The 18,716-nt window shown below is 43.9% G+C and overlaps 1 protein-coding gene across 1 annotated transcript in view; it reads right to left on the bottom strand.

The window, feature by feature from the left end:
• pcdh7a (protocadherin 7a) overlaps positions 1-17,806 on the bottom strand; it is a 41,180-nt gene extending 23,374 nt beyond the window's left edge. Inside the window, exons 1-6 of the mRNA XM_078271186.1 lie at positions 16,263-17,806; positions 13,949-14,555; positions 13,379-13,900; positions 7,985-8,216; positions 7,562-7,954; positions 7,434-7,504 (exon numbers count right to left, since the gene is read on the bottom strand). Of these exons, the coding sequence (XP_078127312.1) occupies positions 7,434-7,504; positions 7,562-7,954; positions 7,985-8,216; positions 13,379-13,900; positions 13,949-14,555; positions 16,263-17,686 (3,249 nt within the window). The 5' untranslated portion in view covers positions 17,687-17,806. The remainder of the gene's footprint in view (positions 1-7,433; positions 7,505-7,561; positions 7,955-7,984; positions 8,217-13,378; positions 13,901-13,948; positions 14,556-16,262) is intronic.
• Positions 17,807-18,716: the final 910 nt, after the last annotated feature.

Raw genomic sequence — 18,716 nt, 5'->3', positions numbered from 1 at the left:
ACTGTAAAATAAAGTGCTTGTTGGATTGTTTTTTTGTAACTTCCGAAACAGATGACTATCACTTTTTTGTGTGTACAGCCTCATAAATGCCTTACAGGACAGACTGTCCAAAAGTGTGCACACTTATCTCCAGTAGACGATTTGTTAATTTAACCAGGGGGACGGAACTGACAGAAGGGCGGGAGCAAAAGTCACAATTACAAATCCGTCTGCTACTTTAGCACCACGAACAGCGCCACAGATTCATCAATACACAGAACAGTTAGGCTACTGATATTTCAGAGCAATGGTCGGGTCCATGGATTCTAACTTGGACAAACCTCAGTCATATAAAGAATCAATGAGTCAAGCAGACTAGACTACCATATTCTATTAAACAACCCCTCTGCCCCTGCACTCTCTTTCTCCTAATAGAAAATGAAGAGAGGGTATGGCAGGTTAACAAGGGGCATGCATTTTGCTCATTTTGCTAACAAGGGGGGTGGCATCCCCCCTCATATTGCTTGCTGTTTATACCCATTTGTACAATTCATTACATAGATTTACAAAGAGAGATTTGGAGCCAGTCTGATACATCCATGTTTGAGTAATTTGGCCTTTAAAAGTGGCCTGACGAGATGTTGTGCTGCCCAGTTCGCTTCAGTCATATGGCATTTTTCCATTACGAAAAAAAGTCCCTGGTACCTGCTAACAGGTACTTTTTTAAGTATCACCTCCGTCGAGATTCCAAGCGAGCTGAGGCGATACCAAAAGGTGACGTGAAAACCTGCAGACTATTGATTGGTCAGAGAGAATTGTCACAAATTACTGCGTCATCATTTCTAGCGACAGACGGGGGTGTCCTGAACAAACCCGCCATTTTTAAATAGTTTACCCAGCGGTGGTTTTTTTTGCTGCCTCCAGCTTCTTTTGAAACAAAATTTTTCTTCTGGCTGTGGCAACAGCCACATGCCGAGAGTAAAAAACAACACACTTTCGACGTTCTGTGTGTGTGTCGCATTAGGTCACTGCAGTTTCCTGCGGCGTGGCTATGACGACCAGCCACGCTCGCCTCAGGCATTAGGCGGTAATAAATCTGCAATGGAAAATGGAGGACGGGACACCGAGTTGAGTCGAGCCAAATAGAGTAGAGTCAAGCAGGTACCATATAATGGAAAAACACCAATATAGAACCCTTTAGAGGTGGACCGAGCACTTAATTTTTTACTGAACAGCCTGTGAGATTGGGCTGGCTTCAAGCGGTGAATGCACAAACACACAATTTTACAAACAGAAATAGTAATATACATACATACATAAAAACCGCAAGCACAGACTGTGCTATATATATATATATATATATTTTATTTTGTATTTTTTTGCAGCAACAAACTCAAATGTACAAGCATATTAAACGAAGTACAAAACTTTGTTTTCAGCACTTCATTAACATAATAAAGCTGATAATATTATTTTAATCCACTAGATATAATAAAAATCACTCACATACTGCCCTCAGTGCTGATATCGGCAACATCCACTACCAAGGTAAACCAATTTAAACCACCTAACTTTAGTTCACTTCACTTCAGTTTTCAGATTCAATTTTAGTTGACTCGATCCACAAAATTTTAATTATTTAATTGAGCTGAGTTGGGCTGAGTTAAATTCAGTTCAATTCAAAATCCATTCGTCAATTTAATTCAAGCCGACTCAATACCACTTAATGCACTGAAGATTCTTTTGTGTAGGTGGATAATACCAGTCACAGGGCTACTAAGCTGTCTCGTGTTGAGAAAGAGAGCTTTTGTTTAGCAATATTGGGTAAAATTGCTTAACCCACAGACAGCCATTAAGGTAATGCTGGAAGGCAGATGAGCTGAATGCAGAGCTGCTCAATACAGAGCAGAGTCTTCAAGAAGCAAATAAAAGGAAGCATCTCAGCAAGGGGCTTGTTATGTAGGTCTTTGTGTGTGTACCAGTGTGTGTGTGTCACGGAGTTAAGAGAGAATGTGTTTGTAAGCCTCTACGGATGTGTGTGATTCTAGGAGACAGAGTGTGCCTGGGCTTGTGCATGTGATTCCATCCAGAGGGAATGGAAGAAGAAACTGATGTAAGAGCCGGAAAACTTTACTCTCCGCTCGTGTGTCATCATACTCTTATCAAAGTTTGTCTGCTTGCGGTGAAAAGTGTATATGCATAAGGATCTGGGAGGGAGTGTAATTATGTGCTATTATGTACACACAAGAGCGTGTTTTACTGGGCAAGTCTATGTGTGTTAAAATCACTCGTCTGACAGTGTCTGCTGTGCGTGTGTGTCTTTGCCTCAGCTTGTCAGTGTGCGTGTGTGTGTGTCGGAATGACATTCCGACGTTCCTGCCATTTCACAGAGAGCTTGAAACAAAAGCTGAAGGGAGTAGTTGTTAACAAAGTAATATTATCAGCTGAATAGCCTGTCTGTATTATCTTGTGTGGTAAACAGCCAAGACAGACAGGGGATTTCCAATCGCATTCCAGCTTTGGGTGACCTTGATGTGTGAGGAAACAGACAATATGTCTCCCTCTGATTCTCCCCTCACTTTGTCTTTCTGTCTTTCTGTCTAAGCTCATAGACATAGACATTTTTTCTGACCTTTTTTCTAACCTTTCCACTGACTTTCATTCCATGACTCCGAAAACTAACCTCAACCCTAACCACTACATGCTTCCCCTTACCTTAACCTGAATTCTTTCTTGATCTGCCAAAACCTTAAAAGTGAGGATGACCAAAATATAATATTTGAGGTCTCATCTTAATCCATCTGTAGACATTTGAACTTTCGCCTTGTCTACTCTGGCCATATAGTGAATGCATCATGTTAGCACAGCAACAGTAGTTGCAGTCCTTAATCACTTTCTACACTCAGGTGCAGCACTTCTGTGCAATCGGAAAGATTTTGACAGTGCTCGCTGACCCAAGATGAGATGCGACATTGAGTTAAGATTTTTTGACCAACTCTGGTGAGTTTGTTCATATAGGCTAGTATGAATGCCGTCATTTGAACTCTAGTGTGGATCAAACAAGTGTCCAGCTCTAAAATGGAACTGGTTCATTCACAGAATCTGTGGCTGAGGATATGCAACAGTAATATGAATATTAAAAAGCTTAACTAAACAGATTTACAGGCTTTGTTTGTCTGCTGATCCTAGCACATGTGAAATGATCCGACATAGTTATCAAATATTATTTGGTACACAGAGAAACAAGAAGACTTTGGTTTAAGTTTAACACAAATGAACTAGAACTGAAGGGCACCAATGTGTCTGGACCAATAGAACTGAACTGCACCTTTTAACACAGCATATTTGTAAGGTATCCATATGATCCTGATCTAGCGGAAAATCAATATTTACAGGGTAAGCATGTGTTCCACCTCCACAGCCGAGCATCTAACACAAACACACACCTGTCTCCATTTTCCCGTAATGTTTGAACCTTTCTTCATCTCCTCTCATCACCTATACCTCTCTCTCTTTCTCTGGCTCATGTTCCCTCTCTGTTGCCCATTGACCCCCCCCTCCCCGTCCTTTGTCTCCAGGTCAGTAGATCAGTTTTCAGTCTGCCTCGTCGGGTGATCCCCGCTTTGGTTACTTAGTCCTTCTCACCTCTCGCTTACCCTCACCTCCTCACCTCCCCACCTACTTACCCCGTGAGCATATGGTCGGCTGTGCCACCTGAACTTGCAGTGCCTTTTAATAAATACATCAGTGTGTTGGTATCATCATGACAGGGGTCACGGGTCGATTACAGTGTGTGCGTGAGTAACGAGAGAAGGAGGGAGGGGAGAGAGTGTGTGTGTTTCTGTTGTTGTTTCTCGTTGACAGTGCCTTCATCCCTTTGACCTTAATGCACGCTGCATGTTATCACAGGAGGTGTATGTGTGAATGCGTTCATGTGGCGAGCCTGAATGCCTGGAGGGGTTAGTGTGAGTCTATGACAGACGCTCATCATATTTAATCCTGGAGGGATTTCGTTGAAATGAAAAGCTGCTTTTCAATTTTATAATCCAGTAGACCTAATCTCTCCGCTAGCGCCCGTCCATCAAGTCCAATTAGATGGACAAGACTGGCCAGATGAGTCCTATTTACCACAAAGTTATCTCCATAGCTTGTCTTTGCTGTGTCAAAACACTGTGGCACCCTGTGTCATGAGAGCTCAACACTGACCTTCACAAAGCATAAAACTGTGCGATGCACAGTGCACAAAAAAAACTGTGCTGTCAATGCACCGGTTTCTACTGCAGTCTTGGCCTTGTTAACGGGCATTGATTAGACTTTGGATGTGTGTGCGTGTGTGTGTGTGTGTGTGTGTGTGTGTGTGTGTGCGTCTGTTTCGATTCAGCCTTTGTGGCACCGCACTCTCACCCGCCCTCACACACATGCTGTGTCCAGAGAGAGAAAGTGCTCACTACAGTAAAAGAAGAAGTCGCACTAGAGAAAACGCTGAGTCTATTCGTTCTCAGAGGTCAGTGTGGTGCATGGAAGACAGAGAGGTTGCAGTGGTTGGGTGTTTAGATTTATGGCCGCGCATATGGCAAAGAAAGGGGGAGAATGACAGAAAAGGAACAAAGGGTGAAAGACAAAAGGAGAAAAGGACAGTGCAAAGTGCTAATCGAGACACATTGCAATAAAAAGAAAAGTAAAAGAACAAAACCTGAGAAAACTGAAACAGAAATGCTGAGATCAAACAACCACTATGACCTTTGTTGTGGTTGATTGAGGACAACAGACAGCAAAAACTGTTTTGTGGTGGAGTGTGTTTGGTTTGGCGGTTAGAGGGTAGAACAAGGCCACTTTGCCCATATTGACTGCAGTGCCGTGTGACTGCTCTGATCATTAATGTGTCCTAATGCCAACGGGTATCCTGATGACCCACATCTCAGCAGTCCACTCTCACTCTGGCTGCCACCCAAGCCAGACCTCTCTCTCTCTCACTTACTCTCTCACTCTCTCCCTCACTCTCTTTCTCTCTCCCTCACTCTCTCACTCTCCCTGCCTCTCGCCACTTGGAAGCACATGCTCCAACCTTCTCCTTTACACTTTCTCCATCAGCATTAGGGCTGGGTTGAAGCTCAATACTTTTCTGGTACCGACCGAAAGTATCAAAAACCAAATGGTCAGGTGCCAAATGTTTGTAGACATTTTTTATCAAATATTTACTGTTTTACAATTAAACATTAACAATTAAAATAAGAAAACACACACACACACACACACACACACACACACACACACACACACACACACACACACAAACAAACGCTCTCCCTTCTCCTCTTTCTTTTTGTGGGCACACTGCCTTTTCTTTATTACTGCCCCTATCTCACTTGCACATATCTTTAAACCTCTCTTCCCGTTCAGATAGTGATGGTAATTCCGGCTGTTTTTAGTCAGATATTTTGGATTAGCTCATCAATAGGAGTGAACGGCTCCTCCTTTAGTACTGCTTCTGGCTGACCGGCTCAACATACAGTACATAAGTGTCACCATGATTGTCTCTCAATGTTATTCCCAAAGTGAGACATTTCTGAATGGTATTTACTGTAACACGTTGCAATACATTATAGGACTGAGCTATTTTAAGTTGTTGCCTCTTGGATGCAATCTTGCTCTTCGTCCATGACACAGTTTTAATGACTTTTTTTTTTCCTATTTTGAGCACCCAAGTTGGTGTGATGATGTGCTGACTTTAGATGAACAGTTGTTGGAGTTTTTACTGACCCAGTAAAGTAACTTTCAAATTGTATCCCCCCTACCCTTCTCGTTTACTCCAGCTTCCTCCCCTCCTAACCTCTTATAATTCCCTCCCACTCCTGATCTAATGCTAAAGCGTTCAGTTGCTACATTTGGCACATACTCACCACCTATTACTCCCTGAGTCTATCTTTCACTTGCATTCACATATAAAATGCATATGCCTTTGGGAAATAAGCAGTCCCTCAAGCGCAGTGACAGGCACCCACCAACACAAACCTGCTCATGTCGGCGAACTGTTCGAGTTAACAAATTTTGACACGTACGTGAACGCAGTCACACACAAGCACGTTTTTTTGGAGGGGGAGGAGGGGACTCCACTGCAGCAGAGGAGTTAATTACCACATAGGATCAATAATTCATTATGCTGTCAGTTTATGTGTCTATGTGTTTCTGTATGTGTGCTGGCATGTTTTGCGTGCACGTAAGCATGAACACCAAACTCTCCCAGTAAGCATTTTCCTTTCCTGGGAACGGCAGATTAAGAGGATTGACTCCATAATGGATTAACCTCTGGTGTGTGTGTGTGTGTGTGTGTGTGTGTGTGTGTGTGTGTGTGTGTGCTTGTGTGTGTGTGGGTTAGTGTGTGTGGATGCGTGCACATTCCTCTGTACGTGTGTGTGTGTGTGTGTGTGTCGAGCAGGATCAGCACCATGTATGAATTGATTAGCCTAAAAAGCTCCTCTACTTCCATTTTAATGACCATATCAGCACTTTTTCACCACGGGGAGGATAAATGTAGAGCTGTCTGTCAAGGAAATGAGACACCGCCCCTTTAAGAGGGGTTAGCTGTCACTCAAACATCACCCTTGGGAGCACTCGCCATGGACTAGGGGACTAGGGAGACCCTGCTGTGTCAGTGTGTCTAAGATGATAGATGGTGCCTCTGTGTGCATTAGTGTGTGTGTGTGGGTGGATGGGTGAATGACCGTCTCTATGCAATATTTATTTGTCAGCAGGACTTCAGCCTTTAACTACAGCTTCTCAAGCAAACACCAAAGCCAGTGCATCCATTATCAGTGCAACTAATATTGTTTATGGAACAAAAATATATGCTAAATGGAAGAAAGATAACAGCTTGACAAGGGAAACTGAAACATGAAATGACCAATTACCCTGTTGGAAGCAACTATTCGCCCACTCTCTTTGTATCCTTGCTTCTACTGAACTCCTCAGGGGTTTATACACAGGGTAAGCATGTGTTATACACACATGCACACGCAGTCATGCATGTACACACAAATGCTTATTCAGATATTGTTCGGCTAGCGTAGGGGGTTGACTCATGTCCCCTGCATTAGATCTAGCTAAACAGAGGGCTGATGTTTGACATGGAGCACGCTCTGACAGCAGCGTACCGTCACACTGCTCACAGGCTTAGCATGCTGACACAGAAACACAAGCGTGTGTGCGTGTGTGCACACTTTCAGCTATTTTGTGGAGATGAAATGGTGTTTAGACGTTAGCGACAGGGTGTGCAGTAGGGTATGTCAGCAGATGTGTGAATAAGAGACAAAGCTGGGGAGGAGGAGGAGGAGGAGAGTGGACAAAGCTGACTGAGATTTTTAAAATAGATTAAAAATCTCAGTGCATCCCAGGCAAATAAAAGATAGAGGACTCATAGAGACTAAGTCATCCCAGTCCCTTCCCAGAGCTCCTACCTGTTTGCTGTACTTGTTCCCAGTCTGGCAGCCATACTCTGAGCACTGGTCAGATCCCAGGGACATGGCATCTGCATTGCCACTGCCCCCGCTACTGCTGCTGCTGGAGCCGGCACTCCCCACACAACCCCCACTGCCCACGAAGGTGTTGGAGGGAGGCAGGTCCTGGACCGCCTGGTGCTTCTTTCCTTCAGCTGGGGGGGAGTGGGGCTGCAGATTCACTGCGGGGAGAGGTGAGCTGGATTTGTAGTGCCTGGCCAGGTCTGGGCTTGACTGGTGTCTCCTGCCGCCACCCATCCGTGGGCTGCCGGGGTCACCGTCCATAGCACAGTAGCGGGCTGCCAGGCGCTCACTAGCACTGCTCAAATCCTCCTCATCGTCGTCATTGGCATGGCGACGCAGCCCGTTGACTGTGACAATACCGCTGTAGAGTGATCTGTCTGCCTTCCCTCCTCCTGCAGCTGCACCAATGCCACTTCCATTGCGTTTGTCCCGTCGAGGTTTGCGTCCACGGTCTGATCCTCTGCTGCAGCCAGTCTGTGGTTGGGCACCTGGAGGACTGAAGAAGTCCTCCTCTGGCTCCTTCTTTCCGGCCTCGTAGCCATTCTTGCCCTGAGCACCGCACTGCCGAGCTGTGACTACAAGGAGGATAACAAGGATGACCGCCGCAGCTCCCGCCAGGACACCGATAGCTACGCTGAGGCGCTGTTTCCCTAATGCACGCTCGCTGTCTGGGTCCCCTGCAATGTCCAGTGACAGTGGAGCCATCAGACTTCGGGCCACCTGAGGTGAGAGGTAGAGAGGAGAGGAACAAAAGAGAGAGAAGATGCAGTGTAAAAGAGGAAAGGCAAGAAAAAGAGACAGACCATCAAGTCCAAAACAGTGACTGTAAAAGATGACACAGTGGGTGTGAGCCACAGAGAAACATCAAACAGCATCTTCCACTTAATTAAACTCATCACCGTGTTTTAGTGGGGGAGCTTCTCTATTATTCCCAGACACATAGAATGTCACTAAATATATAATTGCTCTTGCTTCGCAGTTGCAGCATTTCAAGTTCTGCCTGTAATTCTCCATTTGTGATCTCACATCATCTGCACTGGTACAGGAGATGCCTGGGATTATGCTGTTTAAAGCTGATTAAAGGTATAAAAGGAAACTTTAGGTCAGGGACAGTTAGTAGGAAAAGTAGCAGAAACAGTCAATAAATGTGTAAATAAAGGCAGTAGACATGCTATGACTATATCCCCAGAACACAAAACCATCTACTGTCTCATCAATGAACAATGTCCCTATTGTAAATGATAGCGTAGGCGTGGATTTGTTAAGGATTTGCTATCACAATTTCTTGCACTGAGAATTGGATGGTTAGATAGACAGAAGGCTACTGTAAGTGTGCTCTTGAGGCTGTTGTTCGGTTAAGCTAATAGTTTTAATTGATGCAAGGCAAATCCATGATGGTCCATTTTGATCTATATATGTCACACTTATTTAAATATTTTGTACACAGACACACACACACACACACACACACACACACACACACACATAAACTCTCTCTCTCTCTCTCTGAGCTTGTACACTAATAAACGGACCCTTACAAGAAAGTGGGTTATGCTGAAGCACAAACATAATCATTACTGGTTATGGAGCCTTGTTCTACAGGAGACAATGAGCCTGTGGAGTTCTGGTCTGCAGAGCCCTGCTGGTAATATGGGACAGGGCCATGAATCTGAATATTTCTAATCAATACATAGCTACTATGTTGGAAAGATCATTATGCAGAGACCAGGCAAAATACAGAAACACACACACACACACACACACACACACACACACACACACACACACACACACACACACACACACACACACACACACACACACTGAAATGTATGCATGCACCTCCACGAGCCAACACAGTGTGTAAGTTGTCCGTTAGTTATACAACTCATTCTCCAGCCCTGACACCTCGTCTGGGAGCTCATACGACAATTCCTTTGGCCTGTCAGGGCTGGAAATGATATACTCATTTAATCCCTTCTGCTTTAAGAACGGTGGGTAATAAGGCTTGCATGAACTGGATAGAGAGTGAAGGTGAGAGAGAAGATATATTTGAGCCCCTAAGGTTTGCAATAACCAAATAAAATAACTACAGCATAACCTGGAGTAATAACTCCAGAGAGAGCAGCTCACACAACTGCACTGTATAACTTGATTATTACATTATCCAAGGCATATTATTAGGCTTACTCATATAGAGTCACATTATGCACTCTTACTTCTCGTTACCCCAAGCTAAGAATGGGGCTGTGTTATATTTCATTGTTTCATCAACATCTATCTCTGGGTTAAGTTTCATTGTTTTTCAGCGAGTTGTGTTGGTTGGTTCTATTCCATTATTCTGCTTCCACTGCAGAGGGCCTCTCCGCCAGGTTCCACTCTCCCCTCAGCCCCATTGTTCTTTTGCCTGCAGTATTCCTTTCCATTCTCATTCTGCTGGGCATCGCTCTGGCTTAGCGCATCCCTGAACTGTCTGCCGTTTTGTGTGTGCAAAACACATAGAGAAAATAGTGCTTCAGTGCCATATGTGTATATACTATGTGACAGAGCAGCCAAGTTTGTTTGTTTGTTGGGAGTGTGCATGCAGGCATATTTGACAGACAGAAGAATTAGAAAGTGCAAGTTGTATGGTTGTAAGTCAAGTCACATACTGAGTGCAAGGTATGTATAGCTGTCAAATTGCAGGTGTGTATAGTGTATGCATGTATGGGCACACACAAGACAGTTAAGTGATCAGCAGGATAAGGGCAGCAGCCACCTTCACGCCGTGTTCGAGTCCCTCCTTCTGACGCATCCAAACTCCCAGTGGAATCTTCTATTCTGCTGCATGAGCTTTGTTCCGGCTGGGCTTAACACCACCATTTATCTGCTCCACTCTCCAAGGATATTGTTATCTTCATGTCACTGCAGATGCTGATTTTGTGACCAAGACAAGGAGTTCTCCACTGACCACACTATTGACCAAGTGCCTGATCTTAGTTGTTGCTCAATGCATTCACAGTTCAGCATAAGGACAGAGAGCTGCAGTTTGGTTATTGTTAGCTATTATTCCTATTTCTAGAAAGCTGACTGTACATATTTAAAAACATGTAAGAATTCCACATGTCAAGATAAAAAAAACTCTTGATCTGAGATGAAACACAAACTGTGAGAATGTGAAAATATCATCACTAAGAGCCTTAATCAGATTCACAACACAGTGCACATCTGATGTACAAAGCACCTTAAAGTTTCCCAGATGACAACCATTTCTAAAACATCACAATTCCTTCTTCCTCTAGCTCAAACTCTGCAGTATCATATTGTAGCTAATTACCCAACATGTAGTTCACCCAGTACTGTTGGATAGAAAAGACTGGAGTTATTTTCTGCCGCGGTGCTGCAGCAGTAGCAGACGTTTTCCTTCCCTAATTACATCTGGCATCCATCCACCACTCAGTTTGACTTCATTATGAGATGGAGGTATTCTCTCGTCAATGACTTCTACTCAATTACTCCACCAAGTTCTTCCCTACAATCAAACTAAACTATGCATATTGTAATCCAAGACAGCTTTTATACTGGCTTGGACATATTACACGCTATTGTTCGATTCAATGACCCCGGTCATTTGGGCACATTGCGGTTAATTCCACCTGTCAACACCATTGTTCCACTGCTGACCACATGTTCTGTTGTAATCCTCAGCCCGTTGATTGTTCAATTTGTACTTTTCATTCTACTCTTCAGTGACAGCGCACCATTCATGAGGTGTTCTACATAGTGGCTAGTGCTCAAATACTACACCTTTTAGCTGTGCTCAATTGTTCGTCTGAACAATTGAGCACAGCTAGAAGGACCTAGCTTTTGGACCTAAGTTGTCTCCATATGAGGTAAGTCAAAACTCTCAAGCTATGATTATACAGGATGTGTTTTTCTCCTGCCAAAACACAAGATTTAGTCATTCAAAACAAGTATACTGAGAACTTAAGGGGCAGACAGGGCACAGTGCTATTGCAGTTGCTACACTACTGTCTGGAGTAGTTATACAGTAACATCATTAAAATTTAGAAATCAGCTCAAGTTTACATCACACACTTGGAAGTCATTTCCAATCTCCCAGGGACTTCTATTTTTTTTTGAGTTGAAACAATCGGGGAGGCACCACAACATCATAACATGCACAGTTTGCAGAAAAGAAGAACTTGCTGCAAACATCTGCACAGTAAGGTGTGTCCTCGGAGATAACAATCTTTGGTTGAATTTTTTACACACAGGTTAGACAGAGTGCGATAAAATACTTTTTTTTATAATGTTTTGACAGAAAAGGGGCATATCAAGGTATTTAAAGATGGCACTGTATTTTGGGGTACCAACAAAATCGGTGTTTGACACATTTCTGCCTCCTGTCTGTCTGACTGCTTTTTTTCCTCTCAAAAGTATCAGAGCTAATTTAGGTTCACACTGTTTACGTCATGCTACATGCACAGACTTGACAGTTGAAGACCTTTTCCTTAGAGAAAACATGATAATGTGTTCTACACCAAGTTTCAAGTGGGGGGTTAAAACCAAAAGCTGTCTGAAAACAAATTGCAATCACAAGGCTACTGAGGCAGATTAATTATTAGTCAATACAAATGACTCTGCCCACACCAGAGACCAAGTTTTAGTAATTATTACCTGCCAGCATTTATAGCTTTGTTGAACATTTTTTAAAGCATAATGGGAAGTTCGTTTGATTAATACAATGAGGGCAGAGAAGAGAGATTTTCGCCAGCATAAGGTATACGCTAAATTAGAACTCATGCTATTTCCGGGATCTCAAATGTCTTTAAGTCAAGTCAATTACCTCTTCACCTCAGTGTGGATATTTCAAGCCAACTCTAACCTATACCACACATATGTATTCAATACTATGCATATGGTTTGTACACATGTATTTCACATTCCCTTTATTCCCCCTGTAAACATTATTCATTTAGCGTTAATAGTGGTTTTCAGTTTCTTTGCTCTAAGTTTGACCAATTCTTTTCTGCTCAGAATGTGATGCATGACACAATAAAAACTTCCAAACGTCATCAATATAAACTACTAAAGTGCAACTTTTCAAATGAACACTGTTCAACCGACTCTTTAGACCAAAACTGGGACAGGGCCATCTTTCTCTCTTTCTCTACCTCCCTAACACACTCACCCTAATGCTCTCTCTCTCACATGCTCTCTCTTACACACACACACACACACACACACACACACACACACACACACACACACACACACACACACACACACACACACACACACACACACACACACACACCTAATGCTCTCAGCTCTGAGTTTAATGTACCATAAAAGAAGAACTACTTCAGTAATAACAGTTATTTTAACCACATAGTCATTATAAGAATGCATTCTGGACAAAGAGCATTCAAACTACAAAGAAGCAGGCATTGCCAATAGCCTTCAAAAGAGAAACAGGCTTCTTTATCTGGGACACATATAGACACAATTATTTCCTCAAAAATGGGCAGAAAATTGCAACACCATGCACACTGCAGAAATTGTGCATTTATCTCATTCTATCAAGAAAATAATCTTCTTACCAGTTTAGTTTAAACAGCCACAATCAGTTGTCATTACCACCCTCCTCCATTGTAATGTGTTATCAGAGTGGCCATTATTTGAATGGATCAAAGGACAATATCATCACTGTCATTATGGGTTATCATTACCAACTCTGTGGAACAATAGAGGAACTGCACACACCTAAATAGCACAGTGGGTTTTTATTATCTTTTCTACTTAAGATTTCTTCCATTCAAGTTACATGTATTTTTATATACTTTACTTGATTTTGCTGAAATCAGTTTGAAGAATATATCTTTATACATAAAGATTACCTGTGCATCCACTAGGGTGGCGTTGGCCAAGCTCTCGTTGATGAAGACATGAACCAGGGCGGTGGCACAGAGAGAGGGGGCCCCACTATCATTGACCCGGACCACCAGGCGATGCAGACCTCTGTGGCGCCGCTCCAGAGGTTCTGCCAGGGTGATTACTCCATTGGTGTGGCCAATTTCAAACAGCCTGAAGGGATTTCCCCCCACTAGAGCATAGCGAAGGTCTGCATTTGGGCCAGTGTCTGAGTCTAAGGCTGTTACAGTCCTGACGATTGTGCGGGCACTGCTGGCAGGTGGAAGGAGGGTGTAGGACTCATTGGTTGGAGAGGTGATTGAGGGGGCGTTGTCATTTTCATCCGTCACAATGAGTGAGATGGTGGCGGTGGCAGTTTTGCGGGGCTCCCCTCCATCCACAGCCCGGACACGGAAGGTGTAGGTGGAAAGCTTTTCACGGTCAAACGATGCAGAAGAGAAGATAGTCCCTGTGTTGTTCTCGATGGAAAACATCTCTTCTCGCTCTTTCTCGCCATCTTCTCCTTCCACCTTCTCTACCGTCTTCTTTTCATCAACTCCATCCATCTCTACAAACAGACTAAGTTCTGCGTTCTCGCCTTCGTCAGCATCAGTCACGGTGACCATGCCAACTGGGCTGTTGGCAAGCAGGTTCTCTTTCACGTAGAATGTAAATATTTCCTGAACAAACTTTGGCGCGTTGTCATTGCGGTCGGTCACCTGGATGACAACAGTGGCAGAGCCTTGCAGAGAAGGTGTACCCTTGTCCTTGGCAATGACCCGAAGTTCATACCTCTCTCGCTGCTCACGGTCCAGAACCCCGGTGGCACGGATGTCTCCATTATCTGCATCTATGTAAAATGGCCCGTTACCAGCAGGATCCAGGGAGTATGCAATCTCTGCATTCTTGCCACTGTCTGCGTCTGTGGCTACCACAGTGACTACCCTTTCACCAGGTGTATTGTTCTCAGCAAAGTGGACCTCCACAACGCTCTGGGCAAAGGTTGGGGCATGGTCATTGATATCTACCACCCGTACCATTAGTGAGCTGTTGCTGGACAGACTGGGGCTGCCAGAATCTACTGCCACAATGGTAACACTGTACTCTTTGGTGGCCTCGTAGTCCAGCAAGGCAGAAGTATGTAAGAAGTATTTTTTCTTATTCCTGTGAAAAATAATTGAAAAATAAATTTCATGAATGTGGTTGCTACCCTAGATGAAGATAATACAGATATTGTCTGTAAAATAATCAAACAAAATACTACTGCTGCTCCCTTTTAGTCAATTAGCGGACTCATCAGCCACCAGGGTGTTGATAGTCATTGTATTGGTCTATGTATGTTCTAATACAGTATGCTATCCTAAAATGCATTGTGTTGTGTGTCGATTACAGTGATTTGAAACAAAGACAAGCCACAAAACCTGTCATTTGAATAGCTGGCACCAGAGTATTACTGGAATATTTGCTTGAAAAATTACACTTTAATTGACTGTCAAAATAGTTGGCAATCCATTTTCTGTCAATCAACTAATCGATTAATCAAATAATCATTTCAGCTCAAATATGCTTTGGTCTCTAATACACAATTCATTTAAAGAGATCTTCCTGCATGACTGCAGTCATCTGCAGAGAGACAATAATACTGGAGAAACTGTGACAGATTTTTTAATGAAAACCAACTTATCGATTTGCTGAAGACCTTTATGATTATTACTTTGACTCAAGATTGCTTTCGTCAAGGACAGCCCTACAGTAAATACAACAACTACCCTTAATGCACAGGTGTCATGAGCAGTAGCAGTAATATCCTAAGATGGCCATCTCTATTGCCCTCACTCCCTCCATCCATCCAATAGCTTTAGGAAATATATTTCCATTGACTGAGGAGCACTGACATTTACAGCCTGCACCGTAGTATTATTCCTAAAAGTCTAAAACCCTTGACCTGAATTAATATTTTTGCTCAAATTTATAGATTGTATGACATTCAAACTACTCTGTAGCTTTAGTGAATGAGTGGCAACACTTGAACCAAGCTTAAATGAAATCTGCATAAAACAACACTTCACTCATCTCTGTATTCTCTGTGGAAAACAGAAATTGTAGTAATTCCTCCTGGAGCAGTAGTGTGGGTGAGACTTATAGCAACTGCATGGTGAATGTGTAATTGTCAAGGTTAGAAAACAAGTGGGATAAAAACAGTACCAGCTCCTGGTAAAAAAGTTTGTAATAAAAAGTTATGTTTACATTTGTTAACACTTTACAGAAATGTACACATACCTGGGAATTACCTAGAAATAAGTCAGGAACTATCTTAAAACCAATGTATAAGTCCTGAAAATCTCAGAATCAAGGACTGTATAGTAGGAATTAAGAACAGATTGCTAAATGGCATCTTAATGAACCATTGGCTAATCATTATGGCCATTTTCTTAATGAATAATAACCAGTTTTACATTAATTCTTCCTGGTATGTGGGAATGAGGTGCTTAATGGCACATATCCAAATGTTATTTGCTTATTATGTACATAGTAGTTTTTGCCACGCACCCCACCTCAGGGGTAAGGTGGTGCATTATACTGAGCTATTATTAAAAATGCATCATTACTTCATGATTACCTTAACATTACTTACCATTTTTGTGTGCTCCCTCAAGAAAAGTAGTGCATCATCCTACCCAAAATGACAGGGACTGATGATTAGATACTGGTTCATTACTAAAGTCCCTAGCTGCAGTCTGTTTCAAGTAACTTATTATATAGTCCTTTATTCAGAGTAATTCAGGAACTACATATCAATAAACAGTTAGTTCCTTCCTTTGTAATGGATTTCTGTAACTAACTTAATGGGTTACCTTTAGTTTGGCTTACCTGTCAAAGGCTTCATCTGCAGGTAGGGGTGGGAGCACTGTTTCACCAGCTGGCTTCAATGTGAATGGGACGTCTCCTACAACTGTGCACGTCACAGCCCCATTCTCTCCCTGGTCTCGGTCTGACACCTGTACCAGAGCTACTGGTGTGTCCACCAGAACGTTCTCTGGTACTAACGCTGCTCCATCTCGAACAGGGATCCTCCCAATCTTTCGGATTTCTACAACTGGGACATTGTCATTTTCATCCCGGACAGCCAAAATCACAGTGGTGCGGTCAGTGCGGGGTGGCTGACCCCGGTCTCTGGCTGTTACTGTGAACCTCAGTTGCGCCACATCTTCCCTGTCAATCCTGTGAAGGACGCTCAGCCATCCAGTTGCCTCGTCCAGCCGCAGAAGTCGCCTGACGGACTCTGTGGCTGCTCCAAAGACATACTCCACTTGCCCGTTGACTCCAATGTCGCGGTCTGAAGCTCTAACCTGGAGGACAGGTGTACCTGGAGGAGCATTTTCTGCCATTTCTGCCTCATATGTGGACCTCTCAAACTGTGGGCTGTTGTCATTCACATCAGTTATGGAAACACGAAGCAGGGCTTGGGAGGAACGTGGTGGGTTCCCCCCATCTCGAACCCTGAGGACGAGCTCATATGAATCTTTTTGCTCACGATCCAATGTGCCTTTCACAATGAGCTGTGGTTGTTTTTCACCATCTGGTATATCTGCAACTTGTAGTTCGAACACAGTGCTCCTGGGTCCTCCTCCAATATCGCCACTTCTACCCCTCCGGTCCCCAAGTCCATCCACTCTAGCAATGGGGTTTCCTCCTGCTGTGCGTCTTGTTGAACCTGACCCAGCGGCACCATCTTGGATCAGCTCATAGCGGTCAATGCCATTTCGTCCAAAATCCCTGTCTGTTGCTGTGGGCAGCAGGTAAAGGGTTCCTATTGGGCGATTCTCCTCAACTGAAAGCTGAAGCACAGGTGAGGGGAAGGAAGGTGTGTTGTCATTGATATCTGTTATGACCACACGGCCTTCAAACAGGTCTACCCAGCTCTGCAGTGGTCCAATTACTGACACCTCAAAGTCCAAGAAACACTCATTTTCATCAAATATCATCTGGCACTGTGGGAGCTTCTCTCTGTCGATGCGCCTTGGGCCTGTTGTCAGCTCACCTGTCACATTGTCAATCTTGAAGAACTCGGAGCCGCTCTCCAGGGCGAAGGTGACATCCCCGCTGCCTGTACCTGCCGTGAGGCCCAGGTCGGTGGCCACGTTACCAATCTTGACGTCAGGTGGGCCCTCCTCCGCCACCCGGTACCGGAGAGCTGAGTCGGCACCCGGTAGCTGAGTCAGCAGCTGCAGCACTAAGACCACGAGGCTGAGAGCCTGCGCCGCGGAGGAGTGCACTGCACCAAGCCTCTGCATGGCTCCTTCTTCCTCTCGCCTCTCTCCTTCCCGCTGTCTGCTTCTGAGCTGTGGCTTGTCTCGTCTTTATTGGTGTTTTGTGGTCTGGTGTAACTCACAGCGTGGGTGTTTGATGTATCCTTTTTTACTTTCTCCCTATCGCTCTCTGCGGACTGCCGCCTGAGGTCCGGGGAAAAGCTTCCACACTCTCAACGTAGTTCACTTCAGCGGTGCAGGCTTTCTTTATTCTTCTATAGTAGGCTACTGAACAGTGTTTTTTTTAACTACTATAATAACAATTTCGTTGTCTTGCTGGGCTGTTGACGCCATAAAAGATATCAAAAATTCATCCTGCTGCGAAAAAACAAACAACTCATTCATCAGCCTTTGATTAATCCTCTTCACCCTTTCTTTCTCGTAAACCGGAGAGCTATCCCGCTGTCACACGAGGACGCGTATCAGTTCATATTGTCATTTGTAAGTTGTTTTTATTCCAGTCACATTTGGCAGCTTTTCTCGCGTTTTTCACAGTTAGAAACTGCAATGCAGCACCACACAAAAGGAAGAAAAAAAAACCCACTGCTCAGCTCTCCGGATGCCGGGTGAAAATTAACTCAACATCCCCAGAAGAGGAATGAAAATCAGTTTGAAAAAAAAGTACTTGGGGTGCTGCTACTGGATCTTTTCTTACCTTTAGATCCAGCTGCGTTGTCGTCTTTTTCCCGCAGTGGAGCAACGTGCCAAGCCGTCGGATTCCTTCACGCAAGTTATGAACGCGAGTTTCTCAGAATATTTTTTTCTTCTGATAAAACTTAGAAAAAATTAGAGCCTCTCCTGATGGGCTAAGATTGAGATTCCAATATCATCATCAATTCAGCGTATGTAGCCTGTGTTCGGGATGGATGTCTCGGGGATGGACCGAGTGTAGATGCGTCTTTTTCCAAGAGTCCCGCATTCTGTCTCTCTCTCTCTCCTCCACATGCGCCTCCTCCTCCTACTCCTCTGGCTTTTTTCCGCTCACCTGCACTGCTTGGGACTGCTGCTGCTGCCG

The sequence above is a fragment of the Sander vitreus genome, chromosome 2, assembly GCF_031162955.1.
Source record: "Sander vitreus isolate 19-12246 chromosome 2, sanVit1, whole genome shotgun sequence".
NCBI lineage: Eukaryota > Metazoa > Chordata > Actinopteri > Perciformes > Percidae > Sander > Sander vitreus.
The sequence above is the reverse complement of the archived record's forward strand: the minus strand, read 5'-3'. Positions and strand labels throughout refer to the sequence as shown.